Below are 23,231 nucleotides of genomic sequence, written 5' to 3' on the forward strand. Positions count from 1 at the left end.
AAATAACTTATTTCCCATTATTAGAAAAGTTCTTTTAAAATTTCATGTCATGTCTTACTAAGCCAAGACAATTCCTAAATTTCATTCCAAGCAATATAAAAAGTCTTTGTTTTTTGGTGCTAAAAACATATTCAATTGAATATCTTTGAGAAGCACTAGATTAGAATTTCCAGAGCAATACTGATTAATGGTAGGTGATGCAAATATCTTTATATTTTTCATTATTCCAATATTACCAATTAACATTTCAGTTTCAGTGTTAATTATTGGTTTGGAGGACTACAAGTATTAAAAAAATCTCTATTTTTCTAGTTCCCTGAAGTTGATTTTTAAAAATATTTACAGCAGAAGTTAATCAATGCTTTCTTACGTAACTAATTAGATAGCCAAATGTTTTTCTCTTGTGACTTCTCCTATTGTGGTAATAAAGTATAATAAGCTACAATATTCCTTTTCTACGATAAACTTTATTCTGCATTGGTAAATTGCTACCTGAGAGAAAAATTCTGTTGATCATATTTTCTTTCAGATGTTAATATTAATATTTTTTATCTAGTTACAAGATAGCTAAATGTGTGTACAATTTTTAAAATCAGGCTGTTAAATCATGGGCATAATAGTTAAATAAAATGCTAAAGTATTTTAAATTTTTTCATACTCTGAAATAATTTGTAAAACACAGGCAAGAAAAAAACAATCTGGTCCTCAAAAATTCAGTAAAACTTGTTTCTAAAATTATCCAACTTCAACCCATTGGGGGAAGTCATTCTCAGAAAGTTTTTCAAAGCATCATCATTTTCCTTACTCTTTATAAGTTTTAATGCTTTGAGTAATTTTAATTGTATTTGCCTAGAAAATCATTCACTTAATTCATATTTGCAATTAACTAGCACAATTTTACCTGTAGCAATAAAAATTTAATCTTTTCCAAATCTGGTTCTACTTTCTTGTCTAATGTTGTACATTTGTATTTTTATTAATCTCTTTTTTATTAGACTTGCTGCAGATTTGTTCATTTTGTCGACTTTACCAAAGAATAAGTGGCCAAATATTTAGAACAGCTGTTTCTTCAAGTTTTATTAATTTTTGTTCTGATCTTAATTACTGAATTCATTATCACTTATTGTTCTTATTTTAAATTTTGTATTGGATGCTTAGTTTATTTAGCAAGATTGAATGAACTGCAAAGTTAAAATTTTCTTTCTCTGAGCACAATGAATTCACAAAAATTTCTCTTGCTAGATTTTTTTGTGTTCTGAATGATGATTTTTTTTTCACCTCACAGTTTGAGTGTTTCTGATTTTTTTTCATTAGTGTTTTACCTTCAAACAAAATAGGCAAAAAAGGGATCCAGGTGAGAAATCACTAAATGGGAAGAACATAGTACTCTAAATGAATAAAAATCCATACTAAGGTACTTAAAGTATGAATAAATTAAAGCACAAATAAAAGATATATAATATGATAATATGAAAAAACTTTTGAAAAGTAAAATGGAACAAGAAATGTGAGGAGAAAGAGGGAGAGAAGTGCAAGGAAAGAAGATAAAAAAGAATGAAGATGTGTTAAGCACATTCCCTACATCAGGTTTGACCAGGCAGGACTTCCCTTCACCCAGCCTGTTGGTCAGCAACGGCATTGTTCTCAGTGAAAATCCAGCTCAGCACCAGTGCAGCCGCCCTCAACAAACACAGGATGTCATAAAAAAAGAGATATAAGTGATCACTTGATCCCCCTCCCTAATACAAGCCTTATAAAAGGCTCTGCTTTTCTTTATATCCCATGGATGGGTTTCCGTCCTCTATCTGCCTGGACCTAGTCACAATAAATTTCATGCTGTGATGCCATCACACAAGCCTGGTGTCCCTAATGGTCTCTAGTGGTCTCTAACTCACACTATTCCTTACACCCACAATGAATGTAATCACTATGTACTTCAAACGCACACTAATAAATGATAACTTTAAAAATCCATACTGGGTAGGACATGGTGGTGCACATCTAGAATCCCAGCACTTGGGAGGCTGAGGCAGGGGAATCACTGCAAATTCAAGGCCAGCCTGGGCTACAAAGTGAGTTCAAGTTTAGCTTGAACTGCATAGTAAAACCCTGTGTCAAAAAGACAAAACAACAACTTCAATAACAACAACAACAAAAAAGATCTATACCAAAAGGCAGGGTTTGCTTTAGTTTCATTGGTCAAAAATACAGAACACACCCCTGGTGGAACCAATCACAGTCAAGGAGAATGGAGCTCCCATGAGCAGCAAGACCATTTGGAATTAAATACCAACAGCTAGGGTTTTATCTTCTTTTCTTGAGATATAGGTCATACAAAGTATGATGGACACTTGAATAAAAAAATCAGAGTTGTAGAAACAATATTTGATGTGCCACGTTGAAGTTAACACAATGCATAATTATTTCCTTATGGCATGGGTTACTACAAATTTGTGAACTACTACAAAAGAAAAAGTACAATGTATTATTTCTTTATCTCCATTTAGTTGCCTATTTCCTCTATTAAAATGTAAAATCAGGAGAGTGGAAACCCTGTCCATATTGTTCTAGTTTTAATTATTATTATTAATTTATTTTGTTGATGATACTGCCTTTTTAACTGATAAATAAAAACATAAAAATTATACAAAGCAATAGGGTGTCGGAGTCGCCATTTTGCCACTAGAGATGCTGTCTGAAGACCAGTGCTCTCTTCCTTCAGGGGCCTAGGCTGCGTCGGGGCCTGAGCTGGGGTCTGGGCCAGGTCTCTTCTGGTTACAGATGAATTTTAGGAGTGATTTCTTGAGATCTATGAGTGTGACTTTGTCATCTAAAAAAAGTTGGTGTTGGGGACTTCCGGGAGAACATGGCAGACAGATAACAGCAACTACTGGAGGCTCTCTGAAAGACTCGGCTCAGAAGACAAGAATGGTGCGGACTAAGGAGACATAAGCACATGGAGATATGCTCTGCTGACTCAGGAACGAACTGGGCTGAGAAAAACCAACTTGGAATGCAGTTCTGGTGCTAAAACAGGAACAGAAAAGCCTCGGTGTGGAGGCTGGACCCCGCGCCATTGGAATCCGCGATTTGGGTTTTCTGCCGCGTGGCGGCATCTGCGAACGGAGTCAAAAACAGGATGGGCAGAGAGGCATGTACTGACTTGTGGTGAGGTGAGTGAGAGAAACTGACACTCTACCACAGTCTGACTCCAGCAGAGGACTTTCTGGGCCCCAGCAGTCCTGTGGGAGCAGGGCACGGTGGCGATTCCAGCCACACATCCCCCTCTTGGGCGGGATTGGTGAAAAGTGCCTGGCCTGCGTGACGCTGCTGGCGGACTCGGTAGGCTGGCCCAACCCAGATCCCAGAGCCTGACGGTGGCCGGGAGGGGCAACCAGGCTGTGCCTGACTGGGAGAGAAGCTGGGCCTCTTATATAAGCTTGCATATATAAGGAACAGAGAATATGGGAAGAGGCAGCAACAAGAAAGGCTCCTCGGCCCCCAATTCTGAGAAACAGGCAATAGTGGACACCACACCAATAGACATAAAGCGCCATATAGAGAGCCTCATAGACCAATTCAGGAATGAAGCTATCAACGACCTGAAGCTAGAAGTATGCAGAATAGTGAGAGAAATGCTAAGCACCACCCAAGAAAAAACAGATGGTGGAATGGAAGAACAGAAAAAAAGGGGAGAATTGTTTGATGGAGAAAACAGAGAAAGCATAGAATACGTGAAGCAGGTTCAAAGGGACTACCAAGAAACTAAGAAGTCTATCGAAGACTGGCATAACAGCTTGAAAGAAACTAAGGACAGACTATCTGAACTGGAGGGCAGACTTGTAATATGGGAGAATGAAATGAAAAACTTCTTAAAAATAACAAAGAAACAAACAGCAATAATACAAAGACAAGAAGATGATAAGAGGATCCATAACTTAAGGATTAAGAACATAAAAGAAGAAGTAGGGATGCAAACAAGTGAACTACAAAAGCTACTCACAGAAATAATCCAGGGGAATTTTCCTAATTTAGCAAAAGGTAAAGATACTCAGATATATGAGGCATACAGGACCCCAGCTACCTACAACCCTAACAGAGAAACACCCAGGCATATAATAATAAAAATTCCTGAAATTCAATACAAGAACAGAATATTAAAAGCTGTCAGAGACAAGAAACAGACCACTTACAAGGGAACACCCATCAGAATTGCAGCAGATTTCTCTGCACTAACCATCAAATCACGAAGAGCGTGGGGGGAAATAATTCAAGCTTTGAAAGATAATAATCTCCAGCCAAGATTGAGATATCCTGCACAACTGTCCCTGGAAATTGATGGAAAAACAAGGTGCTTCCAGGATAAAGAGGAACTGGGGGAATTTGCAACCACCAATTCAACTCTACAGAGAGTATTGCAGGATATTCTAAAAAAAGAAAAATACAAAGAATCCAAAAATAGTGGCGGGGAGGCCATAATGAATGGAGCAGAGAACAAAATGAAGAAGACAAACTGACAGCTACTGACAGAAAAAGAGCTCAACAGAAATGAGGCAGAGAAGATTGGATGATAGGAACAGCTATTTTGGAGAAAATGACATCCTAATAGGTAATACTGATTTAGTATCATCTTGTTTTGAAGTCTCATCTAGCTTTTGTCCTTCTGTCTCCAATGGTCTAAATAGGTTGTATCTTATTGGATCTTATTATGTATGATAGTATAAGCAAAAACCTTTTAAAGACAAGGAGATTATACAGAAACCATTGTTCATTTTCTGTTAGTCGATTCTAAATACTCTGTAATGCTGTCATTCTCTTAAATGGTTTTACATTGTTTTGATATACTTAATGCTACAGTATACGAAGTTGTACTCAAGGATTTCAAGGAAAGAGACAATATGGTAACTACTTTTAGGTCAGGATTATCTGGTAGTGAAACACTATTCTGCTTAAATGGTTATGTTTTGATCTGCGCTGTTTCGTTGTTATGCCCTCTTTTATCTCAATCTCCACTCCATTATTTACTTTTTTATTTTTATCCTTTTAATTAAAGGAAAAAAATAGCAGGATATATTATAGTAACCCACTTTGACTTTCCATTATCTCGATTTAAAGCCCTGTATTACTCTCACCATCTGGTTTTTAACTGATGTTCCCCTATTCTGTTTTGCTGGATAGTATCAGGTTCGAAAGTTTAGGTATCAGCTGTGAAAATAATGAGATTCATTATAACACCCATTCTCGTTGACTTTTATCTACTTTTGAAGACCTACAATGTCTCCAATGTTTTGGTTTTGTCGGTTTTATTCTTTACTGTTTTGTTCAATTGTATTATAACTAATGATATAGGCAATTCTATTAGAGATAGCGGGAGGCATTATAGTAACCATTGTTGATCACCTTGTATTATGTTTTTACATTATCTATTATGTCCACCCTTTTGACTTGACCGATTCTGTTCTGTTATGTCACATTTGGTTTTACTCTCTTCCAAAAAAGTTATAAGAACCGTGGGAGCAATGAAACCCAAAATGTGTAATAGTCATTGTACAAAAGAGAGGAAAAGAAAGTGCTCTAAACTATGTAACTGCATGTATATTTAAGTGTATAAGATAGAAAATGATATCACAGAGTTTTATTGGATCATTGAACAGAACTGTTTGCAGTATCATTGATGGAATGTCCACTCTACAAGCTTTAATTTTGTGACTTGAACAATTATTTCTAAGATGACAATATGTAATCCATTAACTAGTGATTTCCTACTGTTCATTTTTTTTCTGTAAATCTGTATAACTTGTACCCTTTCTCTGCTTTTTTTTTCTTTTCTCCTTAAATAAAATTAAAAAAAAAGCAATAGGGTGTCATATTAAGTCTCTATACATATAGACACTGTGGAATGTCTAAGGTAAGTTAAACATATTCATCTCCTCAAACATTTAGCTTTTCCTTTATGGCAAAATATTCTAAATTATTTCCTGTAGTTTTCTGAAATGCATAGCACATTGGTGCTATTTTCAGTCACCTTACTCCGCAGCAGCACACCAGAACTTCTAGCTTCTTCCCGGTCAACTGTGCCCCATCCCCTTCTCTACCTTCCTATTTACCATTGACTCTGCTTTTAATTATAGTTCCAATATTTTACACAGGGCTCAGAACATAAACACTCAGTACACATGGATAGATTACTGACACATATCAACCAGAATACTTAAAAAGGCAAAATAAAGAAGCTTTAAAATGGTATTCATTTTCCAGGATTACAGAGATATAGGCATTGCTTTAAAAAAAAATCACCAAAATGTATATTCAGACGCTATCTTACCTTTAGAGAGCAATTTCAGTAAAAGCATCTCTGAATATAAACCGTATCATAAGGAATTAAGGATGAAGTGGGTAATAAAGCAGTGGTTACAGTAAGACTACTTTTGTCTTCCTTTAAATTTCATAGAAGTGGAAAAGGGAATTTCTCTGAGGATAGCAAGCTACAGAAAGGAGTTAGTTGGCTTGTTTACTTTAGAATGGCACAAGTAAGCATGTTTATTGACAAAAAGAAAATAGTGAAGAATATACTGTATGTATAGAAGAGAAAAAGAATTATAAGTACATTTCTAGAAGAGAGAACTGGATCAGATGTAACATAATGCATGATTAATCTTAAAGAAAAATATCTATTGTCCTCAGAAGCCAGTGTAATAGAACATGAAAGTCAGAGCCACATAGAACAAAACAAATATGTGGTCACTTCAGTTGAACTAAAATGTATGTATCTGTCAAATGAATGGAATGAACATACACACAAATAGATGTAATAATATAAACATTATGGTTTGTGTCTTCTTACCATAACACATTTCTCATTTTTTCAAGGTAAATCACTGAAATGATAAAGAATGGTAGGTTCCACCCATCATGGAATGCCTTAGAGTACATTGAACAAAGAGAGAGACTGAGAATACACTGAGCAAAGAGACAGAAAAGTGAAAACATTGTAGAACAATTGACTGTACATCCTTTTCTATTCCACCATTGTAAACGTCCTAAAAATGCAATTATCTGCAAACTAAAGCTATTCATTTTGCTGATAGCTACAGTAATAAAGGGAAATAACTTATGTAAAAGTATATATAATAAAAATATGTTCAATCAATAACCAGAAAATATGTACTAATATGTACGATTTGTCTAACACTAGAATAAAAATAAGAATTTTTATTAAGAAATAAATTTTATTTATTTTTTTATTAAGAAATAAAAAGATTGGTCAGCAAAAGATGGTGGATAGATAACAGCAGGCTACAGAGGCTCCCTGAGATAGTCAATTTAGAATTCAACATAATACAGCGTGGGGAGTCCCGAACAGAGGGAAATGAATTCTCTTGTCCCAAGAAGAAACTAAGGTGAGAAGAACCAATCAAACATACAGTCCCGGTGCTACTACTGGAACAGCTAAAGGTTCAGTGCTTCCACTGCAGCATCCGAATCCGAGTGGCGGCAACTTACCGAGCCATCTGAAATTCCACCACTTCAACTCACTGGAAACACACTTGCACTGAGGATAGGGGTCAGTGAGCAGAATGGAGAGCTAAGCTAGCAGGGAACCTGCATTGACCTGTGGTGAGTGACAGGAATAAAACTGTTCCACAGAGAAGGGGGCTCCAACAGATGAAATTCTGGGACCAGGCAGGACTGGCAGGAACAAGGGGCAGCAGTGACTTCAGTCAGTTGTTCCTTTCCTGAACAGGATTGGTGGAGAGAGCTAGGCCTGGGCCACTAGACCTGGCTGAGAGTCAATAGGTTATCTGAAATTAATTCCCTGTGGTGGCAGTACACACTAACACAGTGTAGGCCTCAGCAGGTTGACTGACCCAGAGGGGAGGGGCTAGCATACACTGCCTGTTTGCAAGTCACTAGCACACTGCAGTGGGAAGGGTCACCTAGCCAGTGTGCTTCAGAAGAATTGTAACCAACAGAGAAAGAAACTGGGGCCTCCCAGAAGAAACAAAAAAGATGGGAAGAGGAAGCAACAACAAAAAAGTCCCCAGCTCCCAACCCTGAGACCATTGACCCAGGACAGGTAAATACAAAGGAGAATGAGAACAGCAAACATGTAATATCAGACATGGCACCAGTGGACATAAAGAGACATCTTCGGGACCTCATAGACAAGTGCAAAAGTGAAATATTTAGCCAAGTAAAGCAAGATATAAGAAGATTAATAAAAGAGATGCTAAGCACCCCTCAAGAAGACATAGTTGGAAGAATGGAGGAACTCAAACAAAGGAGAGACCCATTTGATGAAGAATATAAAGAAAATATAGAATATATGAAGCAGATTCAAAGAGATTACCAGGAAATTAAAAACTCTATGAAAGATGGTGTATTGGTCAGGGTTTTACTAGAGAGAACAGATATAACCCAGGATATACAGAAACAACAAGATTGGCTAATGATAGTCACAGAGTCCGATGAGGAAGAGTGCAGAGGGTGTCTATGCACTGGAGGCCGAAGGATTCAATCCAAGATCTGGAGTTCACCCTAGTGTCTTGTGTAAGTCCACACCAGCAGGCTGATGGGTCCGCGATAGAAGGCCGAAGGCTCTGTAATGGAAGGCTGAAGAGTCTACGCTGGGAAGCTGAAGAGTCTGTACTGGAAGCCAGGAGGCGAGGTCCAAAACTAAATGTGAAGACTGGAGCTTCCCCCAAGAATCGCATGGATTTGTCCTTCCTCCTCTTCTTTTATACCTTGAGGTGATAACCCACTCTAGGGTGGGTCTTCTTCTACATCCTTGAGTGTAGAATTGCTAAACCCATTTAGTTAGCTTCTAACTGTCTCAAGTTGACACAATCAGTCAACCACTAGAGATGGCAAAACTGCTTGAAAGAAACTAGGGGTAGATTATCCAAACTGGAGGACAATTTTGCAATGTGGGAGTATGAAAGGAAAAACTTTTTTAAAATAACAAGGAAACAAGCAGTAACAATACAAAGGCTAAAAGATGACAAGAGGATCTATAACTTGAGAATAAAGAATGTGAATGAAGAAGCAGGGGCACAAACAAAGGAACTACAAAGACTTCACAGAAATAATTAAGGAAAACTTCCCAAACATGGCAAAAGGAAATGATATGCAGATGTATGAGGCGTACAGAACTTCAGCCACCTACAACCAAAACAGAGCCACACCCAAGTATATAATAATCAAGATCCCAGAAATTCAATATAAGAACAGAATATTAAAAGGTGTTAGAGACAAGAAACAGATCACCTATACAGGAAGGCACATCAGAATCACAGCAGACTTCTCAACACAAACCATCAAGTCAAGAAGAGCCTGGAGAGAAATATTCCAAGCCCTGAAAGAAAATAACCTCCATCCCAGATTGATATACCCTGCTAAACTTTCTCTAGAAACTAATGGAGAAACAAGATGCTTCCAAGACAAAGAACTTGGGAAATTCGCAACCACCAATCCAAGTCTACAGAGAATACTGCAGGGCATTCTAAAGAGACAGAAAAGTACTAGGACTCCAAGAACAGTGGCAGAGAGGCCTCAATAAATGGAGCAGAAAACAGAATGAAGACAAGCAGACAACTGATGGCAAAAAAAGAGCATAATAGAAATGAGGCAGAGAAGGTTGGTTATAATCTCTAATATAGATGGCCTTGATACACTAAATTAAAAAAAGAAAAGAACCACACATAGAGTAGATCAGGAGGTAGGGTCCACCAAGATGCTATTTTTAGGAAATATAATTAACATGAAAAAGAGTACATGGACTGAAAATCAAATATGAGAAAACAATGCTCTATGTGACAGAGAACCAGAGAGTAATAGGAGCAACTAGACCAGTATTTGTCGATAGGTTGGAAAGATAGACTTTAATAGGTAAAGGAATACAATTAGAGATCAAGCCCAGGACAGAGAAGGTTCAGAACCACTTAGGTAAATAGCAGGTTTCTGCCCCCCCCCACCAATTTAAAACCAAGGGTCTTGGTGAGACCCAAAAATGCACAGTGTACCCTGGGGTAGTGAAAGGGGAGGAAGAGTCTTAAAAAAGATGGCATAAGATATTGTTAATAGTGTATCAGGATTTAAAACCCACATTATTCACACCACTCTGCTTAGATAGATTTTATTCTGTCCCAGTTTGTCTACTTGCATTAGATTTGAGGGCACAGACAGCTATTCCAAAAATATCAGGATGTAGCACAGTAACCACCTTTAATTTTATAACTTAATCTGGAGCCCTGTATGACTTATTCTGTTTTATCATGACTGATATTAGTTAAATCTGGTTTGTTTGATTGCTGTTTGGTATCGACAGATTTTATTCAAAACTGATATGATTGATAGTATCAAGTCTGAGAGTATAGGCAACTACACTGAAGATGACAAGACTCTACGGTACACATTCTGGTTTGATAACTGCTGGTTTTTGAAGTTCTATAAGTTGAGTTTTTATTAATACTGTATGTACTTATATATTCAATTATACTCTGTCTGATGATATAGCCAATCTATTGAAGATAACAAAAGACAACACAGGAACTATGGTAGAATTCCTTGTACAACAGTCTTACATGTCTTTTTCGTTTCATGTGTTTATAGGAATATGTTTTGTCTTGCTTTGTTTTGTTTCTCCAATACAGAAAGGGTAGAAATACATGTTAAGACTCATGCATGTGTAGAATCTATAAACAATTTATGAGAACTGATCTTATGACACATGATGAAATGAACAGATACTTTGAAGAGACACTAAAGTGCTGATCATGGAGTATCATGATATGAAATCCAGCAATACTATTATTCTTTGCTCAGAGTGATTTTAGCCTGCTTTAGTTTGTTTAATCTCAACATAAATGAAGATATGGATAACTGCATGTATGTTTAAGTGTATAGGATTGGTAACTATATTACTAAGCTTTTGTTGGATAGTTGATCAGGACTGTTTGCAGTCTCGCTGTTTGAATTCTCACTTTATATGTTCCACTTTTGTACCTTGAACAACTATTCGTAAGAGGACAGTATGTAAACATCAACTAGTGATTTCTTACTGTTTATTTTTTCTTTGAATGTATTATTTCTACCTATTTTATGTTTTATTTAGTCTTTCTTTAAATAAAATTTTTTAAAAAGAAATAAAAAATTAATTTTTACTATTAAACAGCTCAATCCTAAAATTAAATCCTTTGTGAAATGCTCTACCATTTAATGGTTTCTGTATTTCAAACACATGCACAAAACTTTATCAAGCACCATTTAAAATGTATTAGAGGTTATTTTAAAGGATGCCATGTCTAAGACTAACATTACCACACTCTCTTTAGAAGCTAACTACCTCAGGACTTGATAATAAGTTGAAGCTCTCATAAACAAATACTTTCACATCAATTGATTGATTGACATTATTGAAAATACAGCATTAACATATACAAGATTTAGCTTCTATTTATTAATTACTACCATCTTACTGCAACTTTACATATTTGACAGATTTCTGAGGAAGACTTTATCAATACAAAAAGATGTTTGCATTTTGGAAAATAAAGAAGGGATAAAAATGTTCATCATTCTTTATCATTTACATAGTAGTAATTTATACTGTGTGCTGGCTGGAAGATGAGCCAGGATGAGGCTGGCCACTCTCCTTGAGAGGAGGGTACCATGCTATAGCATCAAATTATAGCAATAATAGGAAGTACTTACACTTCATACCCAATTTAATACTTCATAGTAAGGCTTTTATATAAACTTTTGTAATAAATATCCTTGTGAGGCAAAGATGTAAGAAACACATGAATCAAGTCAAGGAACTCAAAAGAGAAGTAAGGATTCTAGTGAGTTGCATAACTGAAGAAATAAGCTTGGAGCTGGACATGGTGGTGCAGCCTGAAATGCCAACACTAGGGGAGGCTGAAGCAGGGAAATGGCAAGTTAAAGCCCAGTCTTGTTGACTTAGCAACTCCTGTCACAAATAAAAAATCACACTCACACACACACACACACACACACACACACACACACACACACACACAAAATAGGAAGAAAGGAAAGCAGGAAAGAAGCAAAAAAGAAATGGTGGAGGGAAGGAAGGGGTTTTAAGAAACATTCTGAAAGAAATCTTGACAGGATTTATCAACCACAAATATAGCAAAAAGAAAAGTCAGAAAGTAAGAATGGTAAGTTATCTGGCTAGAGACCATTAAGTTGCTCATTTAAGAATCTGGAACAGAGTGGCACCCTGAGCATCACTGCTCTCCCTCATCATCTCCTCTCATGCTAAGGAGCTTCCAGCCCTCTCTGATCTATTTATCGGAGGTTAGCATGACTGGCAAATCACAATGGGCAACCATCCCACAAACTTCATATCGTGATGAGGATCAGTGTCTAACAATTTAGGAGGCTCTGCTGTCTCACAGTATTGATTCCCACTGCTTGAAGAATATAGAATAGATTTGCAGACATGAGCAGGACATGTTTAACTTTAAATTTATGTGCTTAACTATTTTTGGTGAATACTTAAGCCACTTTCATCAGTTTGCATCTCCACTTTGTTGTTTACCCTGGTATTCTCTGATCACCATCCACCATCTCACGTCTTTGGTTTCAGTGTGTCAGGGATGTTAGTCTGGTTTTATTTTGCAGATCACAAGTTCACACGTGCTCTATCATTTTCACCACAAATTTCAGGCTCTTAACTATGTTAACAGAGTGCAGCCCGCTAAGGGACTAGATACCATGACAGTTTTGACTAGCAGGAGCCAACACCACAGCATTAAAATGCATCCAGAATTCAACTTTTGTCAATGCTTTTATCATTTTTTCAAGTTTTTCACCTACCTAAATATATCTGCTCAGAAATCCTTCAAAATGACGCTCTCCCTTTATCTTTTGCAATTTTTGTTTTTCTTCCTATCTTAGAGAACACTGAGAGCCTACCTACAGATCTGCAAAAAGTACAGGGGACAAAATTCACAGGAAAAAGTATCACCACACTACACCAATCTGCCTCCTATGAAACCAGCACTAAGAACTCAACTTCTGCACAGAACCTACACCAAGCCTCCGTACACACTTGCTTGTTGATTGATTTATGCATATGCCTGAAGACGTCCTTTGGGATAGATAAAAGGAAGCTGGTACAAGCACAATTATTCAGCACATTTTAAAGGATGATCTACATATTTGTTTAATTAAGCTTTTAAAATTTCCCCTCAGATACACTAACCTAATTTATTTTTCTTAAAAATAAAATTATTTTCAAGAATATTCCAAATTAGTGACACTGTCTTTAGGGGCACTAAATGACATGTCCACTGCTCAGTGTCCTACTAAACATATCAGCTGATGGATAACAGCATGTAAGTCCCAAGATATACTTCTTTCTGGGTCCTTGTATCTCTACTTGGTACCTGAAACACAATTCCATTTCTGAGAGGAAACACAAAGCCTAGTCAGGAGCACAGGAGCCTTAGGAGAGTCAGTATCTGTGGTAGAACGGCTGTCAGTCTTTGTGACACATCCCCCTGGGGCACTGGCCTAGTGACCTCATATTCTGAAATGAGTAAGCTTTCAAATACAGATGGTCTCTGATTTACAAGTTCAACTAATGACTTTTCAACTTCATGATGGTACCAAAGTGATTCATATTCAGTAGAATCGTATTTCAAACTTTTGATCCTTTCACAAGCTAGGGATATGCAGTAAAACCTATCTCTAGACACCGAGCAATGGCCGTGAGCCACAACTCCCAACAACCATGAGGATAAACAAGGGACACGGCAGTTTGCCATGTTGCTAAACTAGGATGCTTCGTAGGTCAGATATATTGAATGCATTCCAACGTATGGTATTTTCTACTTCTGATGGGCTTATAGGGATGGAACCTCATCAGAAGGCAAAGTGCGTCTGTATTTCTATTCATTTGTCATGCACACTTTCACCCTTAGAGATTGCAGCCCAGCCTCCATAAAGCAGAGCCCAGCCTGATAATCTAATGCTTAGGAGATTCCTTAGGGAGTTCCATAAAAGTTCCAGCAGCATCAGAGCAGCTAGCTACATATTTCAGGACTCGTTCACTGGACTAATATCCATAAAGCTTATGTAGGCTGGTTCTTCCCTTCTCCCTTACTATAATTTTTCTCAAGCACTTCTTAGTTCATTCGCCCATTTCTGTCACTATAAAAACCCATAAACCATCAAACAGTATGAACTACTTTCCAGAGAAGAGAAGCCTTCAGAATTGTATCATCTGCAGCAGTACCAGTAAGGATAGCAGAGCTTTGTGTGCTCAGAAAGCCCATGTCTATCCAAAGCCTGCCGCATCAGACAGGAGGGAAGCCTACAAACAATGACTCTTCTCTATCCCAAACACAGGGGAGCTGGGATAAGCCATGGAAGGTACAGACTGGATCACTGTTTTTACATTAGAGAAGGCTAGGCTTCATCATAAATATTCCTATAAGGCCCAGGAAGCAAAGAAGAAAAGAAAGGAATAATGAGGGAAGAAGATGGTTTCTATTTAAGAAATTAAAAGGTTGAGTAAAATATATAAAGAAAAATTATGATTTGAGCAAGGAACCTAAATTTTATTTGAATACATCCCTTTAAACCTACCACTTTGTTCTCTTATCAGAATATGGATCTGAGCTTGGCTGAGAAACAAAATGGTTATCAGATATAAAAGGTACCAAATAAAAGGTACAGAAACTCAGAAGTCATGTGATACCTTGGCCAGGAAGAGTTCAAAGTTACTTGCAATTCTGGTGCATTCTTACCCATCTGGGACCCTTAGACAGCACACTTGTTTTTTTTTGTTTTGTTTTGTTTTTTGTTTTTTAATGACAGAAGTGGAAAGAATTTTTGATGTGCATTGTTCTTAGTTCTTAGTACCAGAAATGTCTAAGTCACTGTATTCAAATAATTACTCAAGCGTTAAATACACTGGTGCTAAATTTCTGTCATTCAACTAAAGCACACTTTTACTCATCCCCCAAAGCTATGCTTATGATGTATGAACATTTAAGCTATGTGCAAGCACTATTATGACCCCAGACCTCAGGTACCACAGCTTCACACAGAAGTTTGACAAGAAAGCTAACGAATCCAGTACTATAGCATGAAAACTCTTGTGATACAGTGAGTCATTAAGGAAGACAATTAAACTGGACTAAGGACCCCTTCTCTAAGAAGGTGACATTAGCTATGATTTAGAAAATAGGAATCAGACTAAGGGAAGGGCATCACATGAACCAATGACACATTGTAAGTTTGCTAGGCTTCCATAGTAGAGCACTACAGCCTGGTGGCTTAGGGAACAGGTACCAACTCATGCTTCTGGAGGACGCAAGTTCAAAATCAAGTTGTCTCCAGGAATGGATGTTCATTGAGATCAGTGAAGACCTGGGCCAGCCTTTTCTCCTTGACTTGTAGAGGAGCTGCGTCTCTTCACGTCATCTTTCTAGCTTCTCCTCTCATACTGGATTTGAAGTCATCCTAACTTGATCGCCATTTTGACTTGATCATCTTTGCGAAGACATAATCTGACGTACTGGGGGATAGAGCTTCAACACAAACACTTGGGATGGGGATGGGCAGATGCAATTCAGTCCATTAAGGATCATTAAGTTGTCATTTCAAAAGGCTGCAGCAAAGATGCTTTTGTTCCATTCTCTTAAAAATTACCCTAAGCAGACGAGGAAACAGAACAAACATAAACTCTACCTTCAAAAGCCATGAGATACCTGTGTTCACACATGGAGTCTACGAAGACAGGAGGATGAAGAGATGGTAAAATGGAATAAACAATAAAAAGGAATAAACTGGAGGACTTGCAGTCAAGACACGGAGGCCATCCAGGGGAAGCCAATTTCCCTCACAGCGTGAGACGTGAACCCAAGAAATGGGGTCATCAGCGAGGGAGGAAGGAAGACAGACAGAGACAGAAGGTAATAAGAAAGGCATTATTAGAAAAGCTCCATAGAAGCAGCTTACACTATGTGTCTGTTCCTGCCCTGAAAATTCAAGAGCTCATTTTCCCAACTCCAATAGGAAATTAGAAGGGCATACACTGGAAAACTAAGCCAGACACACAGGTACGGAAAGGAACAGTGGTAAAACACCACGTTGGGTGAGAACACATTGCATAAAGTGTGTACACTGACCAGAGAGGCTCCAGAGGAGGGGGCTCTGGGTCCCTGTGTGAAGTTTTGCCTTACCCTTACCCTCCCATCGGCCCTTCTCACGCACATGTGCACACACACACTTTTCCCTTAGTACTGAGGACTGAACCCAGAGGACCTTCAAGCAGGCTACTACTGAGATATTCTAACCCTGATTTTTAAATTTTACTTTGAAACAGGGTCTGACTAGCCTAACCCAGCCTTGTGATCAGCCTGTCTCAGCTTCCTGAGTAATTCGAATGGTAGGAAGAAGGTAATATATGTATCTTGGAAATTAAAAATAACTGTCCCTTCCCCACAAAAACAACCAAATTAGTAAAATTCTTAGAAGTTAAAGTCAAAAAGATATGTCAGAAAAAAAGTAATCAAGGATAAACTGGAGGAGAAAAATACTTAAAATGATGATAAACCCAAGTAGCCTTGGGTTTGATTATCAAGAATTCCTTAAAGAGAAAATGAAGGCAAATAAACCAAAGGAATCACATAAGAAACTTATCTAAAACTAGACACGAGTTTTCAGATTGAAAATAAATGAAGAAGACTTTTATACTAAGCCACAAGACCCTTACACTAAGCCACGTCATTACAAGAGGTAAACAAAATAAAAGAAGACATTAAAATATTTCTAGAATTAAGGAAAAGCCATTGATAAGAAGCAAAATGCAGGTGGATTTGGTGTTTCAGGAAGGAGCTAATACTTTAGTTAAAAGAGCAATGGTTTCACAATGGTGAAGAAAGATTATCTCCAATTTAGAACACTTACCAATTAAGTTGCAAACAAAACACGAGGGCTATGTAAAGATAGTTTCAGATAGAAGGTCCCCAACAGGTCTACATTTGGTATGGTGCAAAACAAAGACACAAAGCAAGAAATAGAAGAAATGAGACCCAGAAAGCCGGGGAGTGATGCTAAGTGGGCAATAAACATGACTGCTGAACAGTGATTCTCAACCCTGGCTGCACAGTAGGACCACCTGAGGACTCATAGCTCTGAAAGACATGTTACAGTGACCCATGTTTATAGCAGCGCAGTTCATAATAGCCACGTCTTAGAAACAGCCTGTATGTCCATGAACAGGTGGATGGATAAAGAAAATGCAGTATTCACACACGACAGAGTACTACTCTGCCGTAAAGATAAACTTGAGTCATTTGTAGGGAAATAGATGCACCTTGAGGCCATAAGGTTAAGTGAAATAGATCAGATACACAAACTTGATTGCCACATACTTTCTTCCATATGCAATGCCTAAAATCTTAAGATCTTTTTATTTTGATATTTATAAATAGGAAGTTCTGGAATCAAGAGACGGAGTAGAGGAGGAGGAAGGAGATGAAGAAAAAGAACAAAGATGTGTTATGCATATGGACCAGCTCCCAGCTCCCCACCAGGAATGTAAACATTATGGACAGCAAATATGACCTAATAAAAACTAAACTTAAAGAAGCAATGAAAAACACAACTCCAAAGCCCAGGCCAGAGCACAGCAACAACTCTAGAGGAACCACCTAGACATCAGCAGTTTTTACAGCTCCCCAGGCTGGGCCACTGTGCAGAGTCACGGGAAGTCCATTGTGCTGAAGGACAATCCCAGAACAACTGCAGGGAGCAGGCCTAAAGAACAAGCCGTGTGTGCAGAGCAGGAAGTAAGACGTGCTTCAGTGAGGGGACACGGAATTGAGAAGGATGAAAGGCATGAAATAGAAAACTGCATGGAAATTTGCATCAGAAGATATTTTGGAGAGCAGCCACAAAAGCTAAGACAGTCAAATGTTCAAAGGAAATAAAGAAAATGCAACGATTGAGCAAAATGCTTAAAAAGCTGAAAAAGATAGAAAATACAGATAAGTGAGCCATACAGAACCCTAAATAGCCACAATCAGAAAATAACCTCTTCATGACACATCACAGTCAAAGTCCCAGAAGTCCAACAGAATCTTAAAAGCTGTTCGAGAAAAGCAACAAATCACTTCTACAAGTAAACCCCATTAGACTTGCAGCAGACTTCTGAACACAAACATTAAAAATCAGGTGAGTGAAATGTTTCAGGCCCCAAAAGAAAACAACTTCCAACTCAAATACATCCTACAAAACTATGGGTCAAAATTGAGGAACAATTAAGGTTATTTCCATGACCAAGAGCACCTTAAAAAGTTCATGACCTCCATACTGACTGGTGGTGGAAAAAAAAAAAATTCATGACCACCAAACAGTATCACAAAAACAATCAAGTATCTCCTAGAAAGAACAAACACATGACATATAGATAAAAACTAAAACGACAGAACCACATCGAGCACGCAGAGTGGTGTGAGAGCATGTGCCTGGGAAGGTATGAGGAGATATACGGCAGCTTCCCTCAGACATTGACAAGTGTACAGCTCACTCCCAGATGTCAAAACACAGACTCTGACTCAGGAGGTCTGCTGTGGGCCTCAGATTCACCTGCATTTCTATAAAATCCTCATGGTGCCCATAGCCTGTGCTGTGGGCCAGAGAGAGAACTGAGAGACAAGAGGGGGCAGGCAGAGGGCACAAAGGTCATTGTCATTAAGTTAAGGGGGATATAGAAAACCACTAAATGATTCTGGACAGTGAAATGAATAGGATGCATGGGCGGGAGGGTCTGAAAAATGAACACAGCCTTCACGCAGAGCTGTCTCTATCCCCTTTCCCTTCCTTTTTAAAGTTATTTTATTTTGATACAAATTCTCATTAAGTTGCCCCATCTGGGTTCGAACTTGAGATCTCCTGCCTCAGCTTCCCAGAATGCTGAGATTAAAATTCTGCCACCATGCCCCACCAAGATGTAATTTTAAAAAACTTATTCTTTGTAGAACAAGAGAAGAAAGGAAACCTAGGACCGTAAACGACTTTGTATACATGATAATGGCTGAGGAAGGCATGACTTGCGCCCCACAGACTTCATTGATTCATGAACAAAGAATTCTGCAAATATTTTTTGTCTGAAGCTCTTGTAGCCTTTTTAGTTGATAAAAGTACAGAGTGGTTATTGAGTCCCCAATTGCCAATGACAGTCCATATTCAGATTTTTAAAATATAAGAAGAGATGTTTTTGTCCTCGGGAAAATTGCAATAGGTACTATAATCAAACTTAAAAAACAGAAAACTACATAAATTCTTCTAGTGCCTCATTCTCCACACAGATGAGAGACACAGATATTTCACATTCTACACCTTGACTACAGCTAAGGCAAACTGCAAGTGCTCTCTAAAAGAGGAGAAATGTTCTTCACAGAAGTGCAGTGTACATATTTGATTTTCCTAGAGCATTAGACATTGTTCTACAAAGCATTCTCTGAAGAATTCTATGCATATAGATTAGACAGAGCTAGACAAGAATAATGTGGGTAAAAAGTCAGGTAAGTACAATGAACACCAACAACCTATCAGTAGTTTGGTGTCAAAATGAGAGCAGCCATGGCATGCAGTGCCTAAGGAGCCATCTGAGGGCTGATCCTGCTCTGTTTTCTGTCGATAGTCTGAGGATCATGTGATGATGCACTAATCAATCGAAAGAAAATGCATTTCTGGAAGACACTGCAAACAGTCTGGATGACAATATTAAAATTCAGGATGATCTTCTTAAATTGAAGAAATGAGCCAAAATCAATACAGCAAGCCCACACAGTTCTGCCAGGTGTTTCAAATCATAGGAGTCACAGGGCTTCAGTCAGAAGTTAAGACTATCTTGGCAGGTAAAAACACACTGGTAAAACTATCCAACTCCTGTCTCCCACCTCTCCTCACAGCCACAGGGTACAAGATACGAGATGTTCAAGACTGGCACCTACACATACTGTAGCTTCACAGCCTAGAGCGTCTTGATGCTTCCCCTACAACCCTTCAGAGAGGAGATAAAGAGGTGAGCTTTCAGCTGATATGTCCTGTGGAGCCACACAGACACATTTGGACTTTGGAACACCACATCAGAAGCAAGGGGAAAAAGCTAAAGGTTTGTAGGTAGGAGTATAATGACCGTTTTTTTTCTCCTAAGGGTGTGTCGTACTGTCTTCCTGATATTTTAACACATGGTCCCTAACGAACATGGAGTAGGCTCGTGGGGATGATGAAAATCAAGTTTCTCTAACAACTTAGCATTTCCCTGCCCAAACTGTAGGAAAGCTAAGACTTTTTGCCCACCCTTTCTCTCAACTGCATCACTTTCCCAGGGTCATCTTTAATGATACATTCTTGGCCTCAACTAGTCAGTCAATAATCAAGCCCTACCCTCTGAATTTTCTAAGAGTTCCCTGACCCGCACGTTCATCTCCATCCTCTTACCTGTAGTCCTATTTAAAGTCTTCATTACTCCTCACCTACACTAGGCCAGAAGACTTACCAGCTTGTCTTGCTCTTTATCCCTTTAAATCTTGGTTATTAGTTATGATCCCATGAAAATAAAAATATGACCTTGAACCTTCCTTGGCTACTTTTCAGTACCTTTTGTACTCACAGAACAGGTCCAAGTTTCACAATGTGACTTGTAAATGTCTCCAGTGGTTTTTCCACCAGAAGTGCCACCAGCTTCCTGTTTGGATCACTTCTAGATGCCACAATGTTTGGGTAGTGCTCCTAGCATTTTGTGCGTATGGTGCCGGAATGCTAAGCATCCTGCAGTACCCAAAACAAACTGCCCAATAAGCTACCCCACTGTCCCAACTGTTAGTAGTACCTCTACTGAGAAAGGCTCCAAATGGTTCCTATCTACTTCTCCAGCCTTTTAGTTCACTTTTCCCCTGCAGCTATACGTCTTCTTCCCCAGCAAAGCCATGCTTTTTCTCCTTTATTTATTAATTCTTGCTTTTGAATTTTCATTGATTCTAACACCTGGAATAACTCTAATTACTGACTCATCTTTTAAGCTTTGGGTTGGGGTCAGCTCTACTAGGAAGTACACACACGTAGTCTGAGTTAGATGCATCTTCCTGATAAAGTAATAGTGCTTTCTATCTGTGAGATGCCTTGCACTCAGCGCTTTGCTTTCTAACTCTGGGCTTTCTCCCTCACTCTACTGAAGTTCTATAGCGCAAATATGGAATGCATCTACTATACCTGATAGGGTATGAAAAAAACCATGCAGTGAATTCTTAAACTTTTAAAATTTATTACAATAAAAGACACATTGCTATTAATCCCCCCAAACACTCTCACTTTAAAAACACTTAGGTCATTGTTCTTTTTTTTTTTTTTTTTTTTTTTGTCTTTTTCATTTTTATTGGTACCAGGGATCGAACTCATGACTGCCTGCTTGCAAGGCAGGCGCTTATGCCACTGAGCTAAATCCCCAGCCCCTATGTCACTGTTCTTATAACTCTCTGAAGTAGTTCTAGAAGTCCTCTTTCAGGAGTGTCTGCAGTTACACTATTTTGGCTGCCTTGATGTCCTGAATCTATTCAAATTATTTATCTTTTATGCTCATTTTGAATTGCAGAAAGAGCCAGATGTCACCTGGTATCAGATCAGTGAAGAAGGACACACCACAACATTTATTGGACAGAATTTCTGTAAATGTTCTGAATGAAATTAAGAATATCAAGGCAGTCATAAAATGACACTCACAAAAAAGGGCTTTTAAAACTGCTTAAGTGGCAAGAATGCCAGGGTAAGTATTAAAAACACAGAAGAGGACAATTTTAAGGGCAATTGATAGTAATGCATTTTGTATGATAATAGATATTTTAATAATTAATAAGCATTAATAATTTTTCTCCACACCTTGTGTTGACATAAGTATTTGAGAAAGCTGTAGATGGATATCATTGAAATCTAGGACTTTTTAGAAGATCATAATGGAGGTAACAATTACAAGCATTTTTTTTTTTTAGCTCAGAGAGACATGGGGTCAAAGTTTCTGACCCAGCCAGCTGCCCTTAGTTCCAGTGTTCTATGATACACCAGGCACTCTATCCTCATCGTCAGCCCCAAACACTCTTTGCAAAGCACCAGACAGCAGCCTGACGTTCCACTCACCCATGTTGATGACTGTGGGCCACGAGGAGCAAATTGACAGGCACTTCTGCGTGGCAGCGTTCTGTCCATTCTGCTCAAGAACTCGGCAGTTTTGCTACCAGAAGGACAGATAGGTGTTAGTGCTTCATAAAAACAGCAATACCGGTGTTTATTGTAGCTTTGGATACCAGCCTAGGCTTTTACTGAGTGATGACTAAAAGAGTTTCTAGGGAGAACAAAAGGTTAGAGTGAGCACAACGTGCAGCAGAAAATCAGAACAAGACCGCATACTTGAAGAACATTAGTTTGAAAATATAAAACTCAGTTTGTGAAATGAGTTACACTATTTTTTGCCACTGCGTTTTGACATGGAGATAAGTGCTCTCTCAGACTCCGCAGTACGGGGTCTCATTTCCTATGTGAACATTTAAAGTCTGACAGCAGACATCAGTGTAGAGCTGTGGGTTAATGCCCTACAACACCTCATTTACATCAGTTTTATATTAAGCTCTCCACCCACCAAAGCTCTTCTCCAGTGGCTCCCGCATGGCGCCCTCATAATTTGACTACCTGCAGGATACCCAGGCCAGCTAATCCAGTAGTTCTTTCTCATTTATGTAATTCCAAAAGCCAAAACGGACCCTTTGTCTTGAGATATAGATATATGCACACAACCATGTATCTGACTCAAGAGGGGATGAACCTCTTTCTATGGAGGTTAAAGAGTATTGCTGATTCCAGTTTGCATTTTTGGTGTTTCCTTCTAGCTCTAAAGGCTAACCTAAAAATGTCTCCTGTTGCTGGTTTTAGTGGTGCACGCCTGTAATCCCAGTACCTGGGAGGCTGAGGTAGGAGGATCAACATGAGTTTGAGGCCAGTTTAGGCTACAGTAGTGAGTTTAAGACCAGCCTTCACTACAGAGGGAGACCCTGTCAAAAACAAAAAAAGTCTTCTGCTTCGATAAGAAAGTCTTCATGTTTCCCTTAATACAAACCACCACCCCAATTTCTTCTTTCTCCTATGTCAAGCACAGAACATTGAAATTACTTCCTGGCCCTTCCTTTTAATGG

At 38.5% G+C, this 23,231-nt stretch overlaps 1 protein-coding gene across 3 annotated transcripts in view; it reads right to left on the bottom strand.

Annotated features, from left to right (window-relative positions):
- Positions 1-23,231, bottom strand: part of Epsti1 (epithelial stromal interaction 1) — a 102,340-nt gene that overhangs the window by 23,225 nt on the left and 55,884 nt on the right. For 2 of the 3 annotated variants that reach the window (XM_013140826.3, XM_063232729.1), the window contains exon 8: positions 22,183-22,276. The exons of the other annotated variant lie outside the window; for it this stretch is intronic. In XM_013140826.3, the coding sequence (XP_012996280.1) occupies positions 22,183-22,276 (94 nt within the window). The remainder of the gene's footprint in view (positions 1-22,182; positions 22,277-23,231) is intronic. 3 annotated transcript variants of the gene reach the window in all.

Source organism: Cavia porcellus, unplaced genomic scaffold (genome assembly GCF_034190915.1).
Source record: "Cavia porcellus strain 051 isolate PalLab524CR breed Dunkin Hartley unplaced genomic scaffold, mCavPor4.1 scaffold_21, whole genome shotgun sequence".
NCBI classification, from domain to species: domain Eukaryota; kingdom Metazoa; phylum Chordata; class Mammalia; order Rodentia; family Caviidae; genus Cavia; species Cavia porcellus.